Here is a 14,504-nt window from a genome sequence, read left to right as displayed (position 1 = left end):
TTGACAGCTACTTTCATAACATGCATGGTCCAGAGGATACCCTCCAAAAGTTATTTCTCAAGAAAGATAGTTCTTAGACACAAGTTGTGTGTTTAATTCTGTCCCTTTTTACTGTATGTTTGGGATCAGAATTTTTTGATATGGGCCCTTTGGCTGAAATAGTGTCAAGATGTTTAGCTTCTTGCATTTGAATAGATTGAAGCACCACCTAGCTAGGAAAGGAATGGGGTGGAGATGAGACGAAATCAGAAAAGCTTCTTCAAGGGAAAAGCAGGCAGGGTGCGGTGGCTCATGCCTGTAATCCCAACACTCTGGGAGGCCGAGGCAGGTGGATCACCTGTGCTCAGGAGTTCGAGACCAGCCTGACCTACATGGTGAAACTCTGTCTCTACTAAAAATACAAAAATTACCTGGGCATGGTGGCACATGCCTGTAATCCCAGCTGCTTGGGAGGCTAAGGCAGGAGAATCACTTGAACCTGAGATGTGGAGGTTGCAGTGAGCTGAGATGGTGCCAGTGCACTCCAGCCTGGGTGACAGAGCAAGACTGTGGAAATTGAGGTGTTTCTTACACTTTAATGTACAGATGAATTTCCTGGGAATCTTGCTGTGCTGTAGATTTTGAGCAAGTAGGTCTGGGGTGGGGTCGCATAGTCTGCGTTTCTTACAAGCTTGCAGGTGTTGTCTCTGCTGGCCCACAGGCTCCCTGTTGGCAGTTTTGGCCATGGGAGTACTCAACAGCCGTATCAGGTGGGGCTTGGGGTTCATAGGGACGACGCATTGCAGTATTTCTGTTGTCTGGTGGGAGAGTCCTTGGCCAGTAAGAGGACACTGCGGGTGGGCTGCCTGGGACACGCAGGCTTTGTGACTCCGATGTTTGAGTGTAGGATTTCTCCGGAAGGTTCATGGAAGTGAGCTTCATGGAAGTGTTAATGAATTTGGGCCTTTAAGGTTTATGGACACTTACTCGTCATAAATGTCACAGCACGGTCGTTTAAGTGAACATACTGAATGAATGATTCCTTAAATGTGGTAATGAATAACATTAACCAATTTAGGAAGAAAGGATAGCCTTATTATTATTTTTTTTAAAGCGATGGAGTCTTGCTCTGTCATTCAGGCTAGAGTGCTGTGGTGCAGTCAGCTCCCTGCTGAGAGAGTGAGGGTGCTCCTTTTTATTGCAAGCTGAGAGAGTGAGGGTGCTCCTTTTTCATTGCAAGTTGAGAGAATGAGGGTGCTCCTTTTTATTGCAAGCTGAGAGAGTGAGGGTGCTCCTTTTTATTACAAGCTGAGAGAGTGAGAGTGCTCCTTTTTTATTTCAACCTGAGAGAGTGAGGGTGCCCCTTTTTATTACAAGTTGAGAGAGTGAGGGTTCTCCCTTTTTATTGCAAGCTGAGAGAGTGAGGGTGCTCCTTTTTATTACAAGCTGATAGAGTGAGGGTGCTCCTTTTTTATTGCAAGCTGAAAGAGTGAGGGTGCTCCTTTTTTATTGCAAGCTGAGAGAGTGAGTGTTCTCCTTTTTATTACAAGCTGAGAGAGTGAGTGTGCTCCTTTTTATTACAAGCTGAGAGAGTGAGGGTGCTCCTTTTTATTACAAGCTGAGAGACTGAGGGTTCTCCTTTTTTATTGCAAGCTGAGAGAGTGTGGGTGCTCCTTTTTATTACAAACTGAGAGAGTGAGGGTTCTCCTTTTTATTACAAGCCAAGAAAGCATACTGTTTTTTTAGTACAAGTTGAGAATTTTTTTCCATCCTTCCTTCACCTGCTCTCTCTCCTTCCCTCCCCTCCTTCCCCTCCTTCCCCTCCTTCCCCTCCTTCCCCTCCTTCCCCTCCTTCCCCTCCCTCCCCTCCTTCCCCTCCCCTCCCCTCCCCTCCCCTCCCGTTCCGTCACTCCCTCTGTCTTTCTGTGTTTCTTTTTTTGAGACAGAGTTTCGCTCTTCTTGCCCAGGCTGGAGTGCAATGGCACCATTTCGGCTCACCAGAACCTCCACCTCCCGGGTTCAAGTGATTCTCCTGCCTCTGCCTCCTGAGTAGCTGGGATTATAGGCATGCACTACCACACCCGGCTAATTTTGTGTTTTTAGTAGAGACGTGGTTTCTCCATGTTGGTCAGGCTGGTCTTGAACTCCTGACCTCAGGTGATCTGCCTGCCTTGGCCTCCCAAAGTTCTGGGATTACAGGCAAGAGCCACTGTGCCTGTCCTTTTTTCTTTATTCTTCAGTGTTTTTTCTTTTTATCTGTTTTTTTTTTTTTTTTTTTTTACTTTCTCAAAAGGCAGTTTGTATGTTGAGAAGTGCCAGTGAAGAGAAGCTGTGATGTATTATGATTTACTTTGTTTATTTTGATGTCTGTCTGCTGAGCTAGCCAAGTTATGGCCATTTGTGTGTGGTGGGGATTCTGGAGGGATGTAGGGAGGAGCTGGTGAATGGCCTGTATTTCTGGCCCTGAGGGCGATAACATTTGAATAGCTTTAGAGTGAGCATTGAATGGCCATGGAGGGCAGTGACTTTAGATAGATTGTGGCCAGTGGCCTCTGCTTTTCAAACAAGACTCATTGTTACTGTGATTTAATTTTTAGACTTGGGAAACCCGCTACATGCTTTTGCTATGGCTCTCTGTGACCTGCCTGATTCCTTTTGATTTTTCTCACCTTGACGTGAACCTCGTCACCCAGCCTGGGCAAACACGAATGTCCATAATGGACCGTATTCTCCAAATAGCAGAGGTAAATATTATGCAGATAATTAGCTGCCAGTTTGTATTCTCTATCATGTTCATGCTGTCTTGATATCAGTGTTTAACTCAGTAAGCTTTTGATATATATTTATCCAGGTGTTGTTTTTTTCAGTGAGGTGAACTCCCACGTGGTAACTTACTTTGAAACTGTGGTAATTCATGTAGGGGTTGGGTTGAATTAGTAAATCTTGTTTCTTTGTGGGTAATGCAGATACTCTGTTGAGGGTAATCATGGCAGATAAGGGGTTTAGTGGCAATGGTAAGAGAAAATAAGGCCCATTTTACATTTAGTCCTTAACATTATGTAAATAATACACATTTACTTGTAGGAAAACTAGAAAACAAAGATAGGCGAGAAAAATACTGAATTTAAGTTTATCAAATTCTGGTGCCAAGAGATGATTGTTGTTTATTTTCTTTAAACTTTTCCTGATGTAAATATTCTGCATATAAACACAGCTTATTGTATTAGTTATCTATTGCTTCATAAATAACCCAAACTTGAATGTTGGACGCACATTTATCCTCACGTAGTTTCTGTGAGTTGGGAGTCTAGCATGGCTGAGATGGGTCCTCTGTGTCAAGCTTGCCGACAGCTGCAGTCAAAACTTGAGGTGGGCAGCCTCTGCCCCAAGCCCATTGGAGTGAGGCCGCCCTCAGTTCACTGCCACCTGGGCCCCTCCAGCATAGTGGCTTATTCCATCAAAGACTGCAAGGGAGAGACCCTGCTAATGAGTTGGAAGTCATGGTAATATGTTACCTGATGTGGAAGTGACATCCCATACCTCTACCAGATCCTGTGGTTAGCAGCAAGTCGCCGAGTCCAACCCAGACAAGTGAGCACTAGGAGCCTATCAGGCTATGAGCCATTTTGGTCGCCACGGTCTTCCTGCCACACTGACTGCGATAGCCCTGGTCAGCATTCACTGAGTGCCTGCCGTATGCTTGGCACCATTCAGACACTCATAGATTAATCTTTAATCACTTATGGATTAATAATTTAACCTATACGTTGGGCTGGGCACAGTGTTTTATGCCTGTAGTCTCTGCTCTTTGGGAGGCTGGGGCGGGCAGATCACATGAGATCAGGAGTTTGAGATCACCCTGGCCAACGTAGTGAAACCCTGTGTCTACTAAAAATACAAAAATTAGCTGGGTCTGGTGACACATACCTGTAATCCGAGCTACTCAATAGGCTGAGGCAGGAGAATTGCTTTAGCTTGGGAGGTGGAGATTGCAGTGAGCCGAGATTGCGCCACTGCACTCCTGCCTGGGCAACAGAGTGAGACTGTCTCAAAAAAAAAAAAAATTAACTTATACATTGATGATTTATAGATCATCAGTGATTAATTTATTAACTGTGGTTAATAATCATTTAATTTTCCTTCACGAGGCTGTTGACAATTCTTATCCTCATATAACTAAGGAGGCAACAGGCATAAAAATAAATAACTTAGTGTGCTTTGCTCCTAAGCGGTGGCCCCATGTTAGAATCCGGGCGATTTGTCTCTGGACTCTGTGCTCTTCATCAGGGCTCGATGCTGCCCCGTGACCTGCTGTTCTGAGGCCTTTTTCCCCTTAGCAGCATGTTCTGAGTGTCTTGTGATGTCAGAAGTGTCCCCCTCATAATTGCTATGGGAAAAGTACTCTGTTGTAACCTGACTTAAAAGTTCTCTCTGATAGATGGACATTTTGTTTGTCCTAGTTTTGTTATGTTAGAAGTAGTGTGGTGATGAAGAACCTTTTGCCCACCCTCATTTACCTGTCTGCTGAGAGGGACTTCCAGGTCAAAGGGAGCACGGTATGTGAAGACTTGACAGTCTGTGATCGTCCTTAGAAAGCCTGCCTTGGACAAAAAGATTTTCTAAGTGTATCATTTTGGGGAAGAAAAGTAGCTAAGACGAGCATTGCAAACCTTTTAAGGCAGCCCTCCTAAAAATAAATCTAGCTGGGTGTTGTGGTTTCACGCCTGTAATTCCAGCACTTTGTGAGGCCAGGGCGGGAGGATAGGTTGAGCCCCAGGAGTTTGAGACCAGCCTGGGCAATATAATGTGACTCAGTCTCTGCCCAAAAATAAAAAAAAAATTAGCCAGGTGTGGTGATACCCACCTTTGGTCCCAGCTGTTCCAGAGGCTGAGTGTGGGAGGGCCACTTGAGCCTGGGAGGTTGATGCTGCTGTGAGTGATTTTTTTTGAGATACATTCTTGCCCTATCACCCAGGCTGGAGTGCCGTGGTCCAGCCGTGGCTCACTGCAACCTCTGCCTCCCAGGCTCAAGCAGTCCTCCCACCTCAGCCTCCTGAGTAGCTGGGAGTACAGGCATGTGCCACCATGCCCTGCCAACTTTGGTATTATTAGTAGAGACGGGGTTTCACCATGTTTACCAGGCTGGTCTCAAACTCCTGAACTCAGGTGATCCACCTGCCTAGGCCTCCCAAAGTTCTGGGATTACAGGCATGAGCTACAGCACCCGGCCTACAGTGAGCTTTGATCACACCACAAAGCAAGACCCTGTCTCAAAACAGCAATAAAATCCCGTAAGTGTATACGCTTACTATGTACCCCCAAAATTAAAAACCAAAAATTAAAAAAAATTGATGCATTTGTAGTAAATCTAGGTGCTCTTCAGTTTGGATGTGGCCTCCTATCTAGTCTGAATACTCAAATACTGATGGATCCCATGTGCTGGAAGGCATAGCAGGTGCTCAGTGAATACTCTTGATTCTTTGTTACAATTGAGTAACTCGTTTGTTTACATTTTCCTGCTCTATTCTTGCAAACGTGTGTTTCAACGGGGTGTGATCAAATGTTCTGTGTAGCTCAGGCACTTACCTGGTTGGAGCCCTTGGCTCAAATTGAAAAGAGGTTCTTTTGCAGCTTTGGAGTTAGGCCTGTGCTGGTAAGGTTTGTGAGCCTGGGCCCTTGGGGAGCTGGTGAGGGTGGGACTGGCGATTGTGGGGTCCCTGAGGCTGGCATGTGCAGGTGTGACCGTGTCTGTGCTTGTCCTTTCTTGCAGTCCTACTTGGTTGTTGGTGACAAGGCCCGAGATGGAGCGGCCGTCCTCGTGTCCAGGTAAGTTTCTGTGGTGCATTTCTTGGTGTGTGGCTGCTGGTGGGTTCTGAGAGGGGTTTGTTTGGGTGCTGTTCAGTGTTTTATGCGTGTCTTTAGTCCTCAGACAAAGGACCTAGGGTAGTCTTTGGACTCCTCAGACTCTGGCTTTCTCTGAGGGAGCGTGCAGCACTGTTTGGGCACAGAAGACCTCTGACCCTGAAATGACCACCCTCAGTGCTGGTTTGGGGTGCTGGTGGGGGTCACCTGACAGGTCTGTCGATGGGAGTGCAGGTCTAGAAGAGGTGTGGCCATCTTCCCTGGGACACAGCCCTGGCACAGGGATGGGGTGGCAGTTACGAGAAACAGCTTGCACCGTCTCCCGTGGAGGTGATAGGTGGTGGCTGGGCCACTGTGACTGGGGATGAAAATCCCCCAACGTCCTGTGTTAACTGCACCCCACGTGTGCTACAGACGGGAAGGCGGTTTTCTCTGGGGAGCTCAGCGGGCCTGCAGTGTTGGAAGGGTGCCGAGAGTATGTGTATAGGCTGAGCGAACCTGTTTCATGAGGGGCAAGAGGGAAGAAGGCAATTTTTCTAAATCAGTACTTTACCTGGCACGTGATTTTAAGTATGTATGTAGTTTACTAAGTCAGAAAATGTGGCATTTTCCCCCGTATGATGGTGAAAGGCGGAGGCTGGTCGTAAAACCTTTCGGTGGCTGTGATGGGGAAGATGGTCTGTGCCTCATGCAGTGTCACCTTCACTTGGATGGGTAGCTGCAACTTGCACAGCTTCTTTCTCAGAGAAGTCGGAGGAGAGAAGCTTCCTTTCTGGGGCAGTTGGAGGCATTGGATTAGGTGTTCGTGACAGCCTGGAGCTGAGGAAGGAACTCCTGGGTCCCCTGGAGCAGGTGAGGCCCTTGCACCTGAGAGGGCGGGGGCTGCTTCCTGTCTTATAAGGACATGAAAAGGTTATCGTTTTTTCCTCATTATAAAAGTAGTCTGTGTGTATTTAGATAATAGAGTATGATGTATAAAAAAATGAAAACCATGAGTGCTTTTATCCTGTGGGGGTGTGATGGCCCCCATCTCCCTGCCTCTCCGTGGTCTCCCCGTGGGGTGGCGCCAATGCCAACTGTGTCCGTGGCTGAGTTGCTGCACTCGCTTTTTTGCACCTCGGATTAGGAGATGGGCCTCGCGCGTCAGTGTCTTCTTTCAAAACCAGATGACCTGGTGTGAGTGTGTCCTTTCTTTTTTTTTTTTTTTTTTTTTAAAATGTTGTCTTGCCCTGTTGCCCAGACTGGAGTGTTATGGTGCGGTCTCGGCCCACCGCAACCTCTGCCTCCTGGGTTCAAGTGATTCTCTTGCCTCAGCCTCCCGAGTAGCTGGGACCACACCCAGCTAAATTTTTGTGTTTTTAGTAGAGACGAGGTTTCACTGTGTTAGTTAGCCAGAATGGTCTTGGTCTCCTGACCTCATGATCTGCCCACCTTGGCCTCCCAAAGTGTTGGGATTACAGGCATGAGCCACTGTGCCCGGCCCGAGTATGTCCTTTATACCAGTCCCTTGTGGTGGGACATTTAGACTGCTGCCCTCCCAATTTGGTATTAAAACTCAGGGCTGTGAACAGTCCACATAAAACTTTGTACCATTCTGAATGACTTCTAGGGATGAGTTTCTACAAGTGGAATTACCATTTTCAGGGTTTAATGCAGTTGCTGGAGAGGCTGGACAAGTTGAAAGCTCTTTTTTCCCCGTGTTTACCAGCTAGGTCAGACCTTAAAAATGTTTCCAGCTTTGTTAAGTGGAAAGTAGTATCTGCTTTTATTCTTCTCATTTATTTATTTATTTTTGAGATGACGTCTCACTCTTGTTGCCTAGCCTGGAGTGCAGTGGTGCGATCTTAGCTCACTGCAACCTCCACCTCCTGGGTTCAAGTGATTCTCCTGCCTCAGCCTCCCAAGTAGCTGGGATTACAGGCGCATGCACCACCACGCCTGGCGAATTTTTGTATTTTTAGTAGAGGTGGGCTTTCACCACGTTGGCCGGGCTGGTCTCGAACTCCTGATCTCAAGTGATCCATCCACCTTGGCCTCCCAAACTGCTGAGATTATAGGCATGAACCACCGTGCCCAGCCTGTTCTTATTTTTCTTAGCAGCATTACTGAGGTTTGGTAGATTTATGCTGGACTTGGCCTTGTGGAATGCCTTGCCTGTTGGCTGGGGAGGCAGAACCTGAGTGTTTATTTCCTCGTGGGATCCTCCAGGAAAAGTGAGAGCTCTGGCTCCAGATCCCAGGCAGACAACCTGGTGAGACGCTGCAGCGCCACCTAGTGCCGGGAAGAGCAGGTGCTTCTCTCGGCCGAGCCTGTTTCCGTGCAGGAGCACCAGAGCCTGCGATCTGGGAGGGGTGGTGCCCTGGTGGGCGCGTGGGTGCTCTGTGTGGATGCATGGGTGGGCATGTCGGTGCTCTGGGGCCATTCTCCCCCTTGGTCTCGCACTCTGATTCTTGGATTGTTTGAGAATGGCAGATGCTGTCAGTGGAAGAGCACACTTACAGTTGGGCCAGTTCCTTGGTCACCTCTCAGACTCACCGCAGGTTCTGGGTTCCCTGTACTTCTCAGACGCCTTTTTGGTGGGGATTGTTACAAGTAAGGCCAGGACTGTGAGGTGTCCTGTGCCAGCATTTGTCTGCAGTGCAGGTTCGTTTTCTGTTCTCCAGGGAGGATCTGCCAGCTCCAGCCCACTCTGCTCTCAGGTTTGACTGCTTCCCCCTGTATTGCTGGCCACTCTACAGCTGTATCTATCTCCCTTGATTAACCGAGCTTGCCAACATCCGCAGTGTTGTAGGTGGCGCTTGGTGTTATATTGTTACTAGGGCATGCAGATTGAGTGCTGCCTTAGAAACTCTTTAATAGAAAATATGCCTTTGGCCAGGCGCGGTGGCGCACGCCTGTAATCCTAGCACTTTGGGAGGCTGAGGCGGGAGGATCACATGAGATCAGGAGTTCGAGACCAACCTGACCAACATGGAGAAACCCTGTCTATACTAAAAATACAAAGTTAGCTGGGCATGGTGGCACATGCCTGTAATCCCAGCTACTAGAATTGCTTGGATCCAGGAGATGGAGGTTGCGGTGAGCCAAGATCACACCATTGCACTCCAGCCTAGGCAACAAGAGCGAGACTCCATCTCAAAAGAAAAAAAAAGGCCAGGTGCAGTGGCTCAGACCTGTAACCCAGCACTTTAGGAGGCCGAGGCAGGCGGATCACCTGAGGTCAGGAGTTTGAGACCAGCCTGGCCAACATGGAGAAACCCCGTCTCTACTAAAAATACAAAATTAGGCTGGTGTGGTGGCACATGCCTGTAATCCCAGCTACTTGGGAGGCTGAGGCAGGAGAATCACTTGAACCTGGGAGGCGCAGGTTGTGGTGAGCCGCCGAGATCACGCCACCGCACTTCAGCCTGGGCAACAAAAGTGAAAAAAAAGAAAAAAAAGTCTCTATTCATACGGATTACCTTTTTTTTTTTTTTTAAAGCAAAGTCTCACTCTGTCAATCAGGCTGGAGTGCAGTGTTGCAATCTTGGCTAACCGTAACCTCTGCTTCCTGGGTTCAAGCGATTCTCCTGCCTCAGCCTCCAGAGTAGCTGGGATTGCAGATGTGTGCTACCATGCCCAGCTAATTTTTGTATTTTTAGTAGAGATGGGGTTTCACCATGTTAGCCAGGCTGGTCTCGAACTCCTGACCTCAGGTAATCCACCCGCCTCGGCCTCCTAAAGTGCTGTGATTAAAGGTGTGAGCCACAGTGCCTGGTACATTTTTTTAAGACAGCTGTTTTGGCCGGGCGCGGTGGCTCAAGCCTGTAGTCCCAGCACTTTGGGAGGCCGAGGCGGGTGGATCACGAGGTCAAGATATCGAGACCATCCTGGTCAACATGGTGAAACCCCGTCTCTACTAATACAAAAAAAATTAGCTGGGCACGGTGGCGCGTGCCTGTAATCCCAGCTACTCAGGAGGCTGAGGCAGGAGAATTGCCTGAACCCAGGAGGCGGAGGTTGCGGTGAGCCGAGATCGTGCCATTGCACTCCAGCCTGGGTAACAAGAGCGAAACTCCGTCTCAAAAAAAAAAAAAAAAAAAAAAAAAAAAAAAAAAAAGACAGCTGTTTTTCAGATTATAAAAGGCAGGTATGCCAGGCACCATGGCTGTAAATCCCAGCACTTTGGGAGGCCGAGGCAGGTGGATCACCTGAGGTCAGGAGTTCTAGACCAGCCTGGCAAACATGATGAAACCCCGTCCCTAAAAAATAAAAAAAAAATTAGCTGTGCCTGGTGGTGCGTTCCTGTGATCCCAGATATTTGGGAAGCTGAGGCAAGAGAATTGCTTGAGCCCAGGAGGTGGAGGTTGTAGTGGGTAGAGATTGTACCATTGCCCTCCAGCCTGGGCGACAGAGCAGGACTCAGTCTCAAAAAAAGAAGGAGGTATGCTATATGCAGAAAAGTTGGAAATCTTGGCCTGGCATGGTGGCATGCGCCTGCGGTCTCAGCTGTTCCTAAGGCTCAGGTGGGAGGATTACCTGAGCCCAGAAGATTGAGGTTGCTGTGGGCTGTGATCGCACCACTGCACTCCAGCCTGGACAACAGAGCAAGACCCTGTCTCAAAAAACAGTTGGAAATCTTGAAACATGGAAGTTAGAAAAAAATTACGTAGGTGATTTTCATACACAGTACATATACTGTGTTTATCTTTTTTGTACTGTTACGGCATTGAATTTGCACAGCATGATCTTACCAAGTCAGCATCATGCTTTTTTGCCTAATTCCACGTAACTGCTGATGAGTGACTCCATCAGTTCTGTGTTTCGATGCTGCGGTAAGCTCTGTCACTTCCTACCTCTTGCCAGCAGTGACGGATGCCTGGGTTTGGGTACAGATGTGTTCTCGTGTCAGGATTGTTACCTGAGGATGGGCCCTTCAAGGTGGACTTTTGGGGCCCAGGCCATGAGAGCGGTGTGGGGTCTGTACACCTGGAGGCTCTCAGCTGCCTGCTCAGCACAGCCAGCGCTCAGGAATGCCCCGCCCTCTAATTGTTGCAGATGTTTAACTGGCATCGCTCTGATTGCTCTCGCCTTAGGCGTACATCCTCCTCTTCGTGACCTGACTCTGGGTGTCTGTGGGCTCTGTGGGGCCTTTTCTTCTCCAGTGGTGTGAGTTTCCTCTGTGTGAAGGACCATGGGGATTGCCCCGGTGGCTGTTAGCTTTTCCTTTATTTTTTTGGACTGTACTTTTAATTTTAATGTCAAACCTTGTTTTCTCTTTTATTTAGTTAATTTTACTTATAAGCCTGAAGTCTTAACTTGTTAAGAGATTTAACAAGTATTTATATTTCTTCTACGTTTTATTGTTTAAGACAGAATTATTGACTCATTTGGGGTTTTGTATCCCACTTCTACATTCATCTGTAATGCTGTGTAGGAACTCAGTGTGTGTGGGTTTGTCATCACCTCGATGCTGCTGCCTTCTGTGATGAAGTGACTGCCCTGGGCTCCTTTTGCAGATGCACTAAAGTTAAATCTGGGGAGGACACACGAGTTTCCTTTTTTTTTTTTTTGAAACAGGGTCTCTGTTGCCCAGGCTGGAGTGCAGTGGCGTGATCACAGTTAACTGCAACCTCCACCTCCCAGGCTCAAGCAGTCCTCTCACCGCAGTCTCCCAAGTAGCTGGGACTACAGGTGCATGCCACCATACCTGGCTAATTTTCTTTTATTTATTTATTTATTTTGAGACGGAGCTTCACTTGTCACCCAGGCAGGAGTGCAATGGTGTAATCTTGGCTCACTGCAACTTCTCCCTCCCGGGTTCAGATGATTCTCCTGCCTCAGCTGGGATTTACAGGCACACAGCACCATGCCTGGCTGATTTTTATATTTTTAGTAGACATGGCGTTTCACTGTGCTGGCCAGGCTGGTTTCGAACTCTTGACCTCAGGTGATCCACCTGCCTTAACCTACCAAAGTGCTGGGATTACAAGTGTGAGCCACTGTGCCTGGCCACACCTGGCTAATTTTTGTATTTTTTTTGTAGAGATGGGGTCTCTTCATGTTTCCCAGGCTGGTCTTGAACTCCTGAGCTTGAGTGAGTCGCCTGCTGTGGCCTCACAAAGTGCTGGGATTACAGGTGTGAGCCACCACGTCTGGCTAAATGATTCTTTAGTGTTTGGAAATAGGGTCTTCTTTCCCCAGTGTTCACGCTGAGCCCTTCCCTGAGCGTGTTGCATGGGGACAGTGGCCGAGGGAAGTGAGGTCCTTGCCGTTACGAGCAGTTGGCAGGTGCCAGCCGTCCCCTCAGCTGGGCAGCCCTTCTGTTTCGTGAAGGTCGTGACGGAGTAGACCGGCACATGCATGGCTGTCTCCTGCATGTCAGTGTTGTGATGTGTGGTGCTCTGAGAGGGCTTGTCCCGACGGAAGCGTGGGACCGGCCCTCATGCAGGCTGACCAGATGGGCTGGAACGAGGGCTGGGAAGGTGGGATGCCAAGAATGACAAAGCCGGAGTCGAGGTTCCAGTGGAGATGACACGGGGGCTGGAGGGAGGGTGGGCATCGTAGCCTGGCAGCTCCAGCTTCCACGTCTCACCTGAGCCCTGGCCTCGTGCTTCTCGCTGCCTAGGGTCTCCACGTAGCTGTCTAGTGGGCACTGCATGTGGCACTCCTCCATACCTCCCTCCTGGCATCACTGCCATTCCTTCACATCTCCCCATAGAAACGTGGCCAGGATGCAAGTCCGACCTGCCGGCATAGACTGAAGAGGAGGTGGTCAGGCCTGGCCGCTACTGGTCCTGCCCCCGGCACCTCTCCTGTTCAGCTGCTCTGCTTCCGACCGCATTGCCTTTGCATTCCTTGAGTTCCCTCAGCTCCCTTCTGCCCTGGGCCTTGGCTCTTGCTTCCCTGGGCAGCAGCACTTTCCCTCCAGGTTCTGCAGCCCCCCTCGTTAGGCTCTCTGGCTTCTAGTCCTCTCTCTGATGAGGCCGTGCCCTCCCCACATTTTCTTCGTGACATTTCTTTGCACTTTGGAAGTCCCTCGGTTGTTTGCTGTTTCTCTCTAGAATGTGGGCTGTGGGAGGGCAGGGCAGGGCCTTGTCTCTTCTCTGAGTGGCAGTGCCAGTCTCCATCAGGGAGGCAGAGCTGGAGGCCTGGCCCGTATGAGCTGTTGGTAGAGAAACAGGGAGGAATCTGGCTAATTAGCTGGGCATGGTGGCTCTCACCTGTAGTCCCAGCTACTTGGGAGGCTGAGGCAGGAGAATTGCTCGAACCTGGGAGATAGAGGTTGCAGTGAGCCGAGATCATGTCACTGCACTCCAGCCTGGGCGATAGCATGAGACTCCGTCTCAAAAAAAAAAAAAACAAACAAACCCAATAACTCTCTGTGCTCAGGGTGCCCTCTGCTGAGGCCAGGATGCAAGAGGGGTGGGGAGTGTGAGCACTGCCTGGAACATGAAGGAAGATTCATGGGGCTGCAGGAGTGGCTGGCTGTGGAAACAGGCCTGTGCACACAACCCATGGCAGGTGTAGGGGAGGGAGGTGGGGGGCTGGGTCCAGGCCTTGCATGTGGCACCGTGTCCTGAGGTTAGAGGATGCAGGGTCCAGAGTGGAGGGAGGGGCCGAGAAGTGGGCAGGGGTTCCCTGGCAGTGATGGGGACAGGTAAAGAGGTGGGGGGTTGGGGGGCAGGCGGGAGGGGATGGGTGGTAGGCCTGGGTGCACCTGAGAGGTTGTGTTGGGGAACCTGCTGCGGAGGGCCCTGGTCAGGGCAGCGACTTGGTTTCCAGGGTTGGAGAGAGGAGGAGCTGGCTGGAAGGGGACAGGACTCAGCACAGAGCTGGCGTCTTGGCATAGGGAGGGGCATGTGAGGTGGGAGGGTGTGATGGGGGTGTGTGTGTGGGGGGTGGGCTGGTGAGGCATGGGCAGGGTCTCAGTGCTGAGGCCTTGGTTGAGCTGTAGCTTGTGCTTTTATTTCCTTTTGGCAGGTTTATTACACGTCCTGATGTCAAGCACAGCAAGATGGCTGGGTTCCTGGACTGGAGCCTGTGCAGCCTGGCCCGTTCCTCCTTCCAGAACGTCGAGGGGGTCATCACCATGAATGGGATGCTGCAGGCCCTGGTGAGCACTGCCCACAGGGGCCATGGAGACAGCAGGGACATGGCGCCTTACCTGGGACCACGGAGGGCTGTTGCCTGTGATTCCGTCTTGTGAGCAGTTTCCTCTTCCCACTGCTTGGGTCCTGCCTTGGGGGCTGAGCTGGGCTGGGCTGGCTTAGGCCCCGGTGCTGGTAGATGGCCTGTCGCCAGCAGAGGGCAGCAGAGGGCAGTGGTGCCGCGCAGCCGGGCCTCTTGGGGCAGGTTTCTCCGCATCTGCGCTCCTGCTTAGCTCCTGTGTAAAGTGCAGAGATTGAACGAGCTCTGATAAAACAAGGCGGGTGAGTTGAACCTTGATTCTGCTCCTCTGCATTGGGCTCGGGTTGGATGGTCCTGACTTCTTCGTTTGGACACAGACCCTGGCACTTGTCTGGAGGTGCCCTGGCTGTAGCCCTTTGCTGGCCCTTTCCTTGCCCTTTTGCTCTGGCTATCCCTTGTGTTACCTTCCCTTATGCTAACGAGGAGGAAAGAGCAAGTCTCAGAAGAGGACGAAGCCTCTTTTGGGTCAGCCTTCTGGAGGGGGAGCTGGCAGC

At 49.9% G+C, this 14,504-nt stretch overlaps 1 protein-coding gene across 5 annotated transcripts in view; it reads left to right on the top strand.

Moving 5' to 3' along the window:
• LOC110568922 (tubulin-specific chaperone D-like) overlaps window positions 1-14,504 on the top strand; it is a 73,402-nt gene that overhangs the window by 7,310 nt on the left and 51,588 nt on the right. For all 5 annotated transcript variants that reach the window (XM_064370167.1, XM_064370164.1, XM_064370163.1 and 2 more), the window contains exons 4-6: window positions 2,577-2,723; window positions 5,750-5,805; window positions 13,804-13,936. In XM_064370167.1, coding sequence (XP_064226237.1) covers window positions 2,577-2,723; window positions 5,750-5,805; window positions 13,804-13,936 — 336 coding nt within the window. The remainder of the gene's footprint in view (window positions 1-2,576; window positions 2,724-5,749; window positions 5,806-13,803; window positions 13,937-14,504) is intronic.

This window comes from Aotus nancymaae, unplaced genomic scaffold (assembly GCF_030222135.1).
Source record: "Aotus nancymaae isolate 86718 unplaced genomic scaffold, 86718_ANA_hifiasm-v0.15.2.pri h1tg000102l, whole genome shotgun sequence".
NCBI classification, from domain to species: Eukaryota; Metazoa; Chordata; class Mammalia; order Primates; family Aotidae; genus Aotus; species Aotus nancymaae.
The sequence above is the reverse complement of the archived record's forward strand: the minus strand, read 5'-3'. Positions and strand labels throughout refer to the sequence as shown.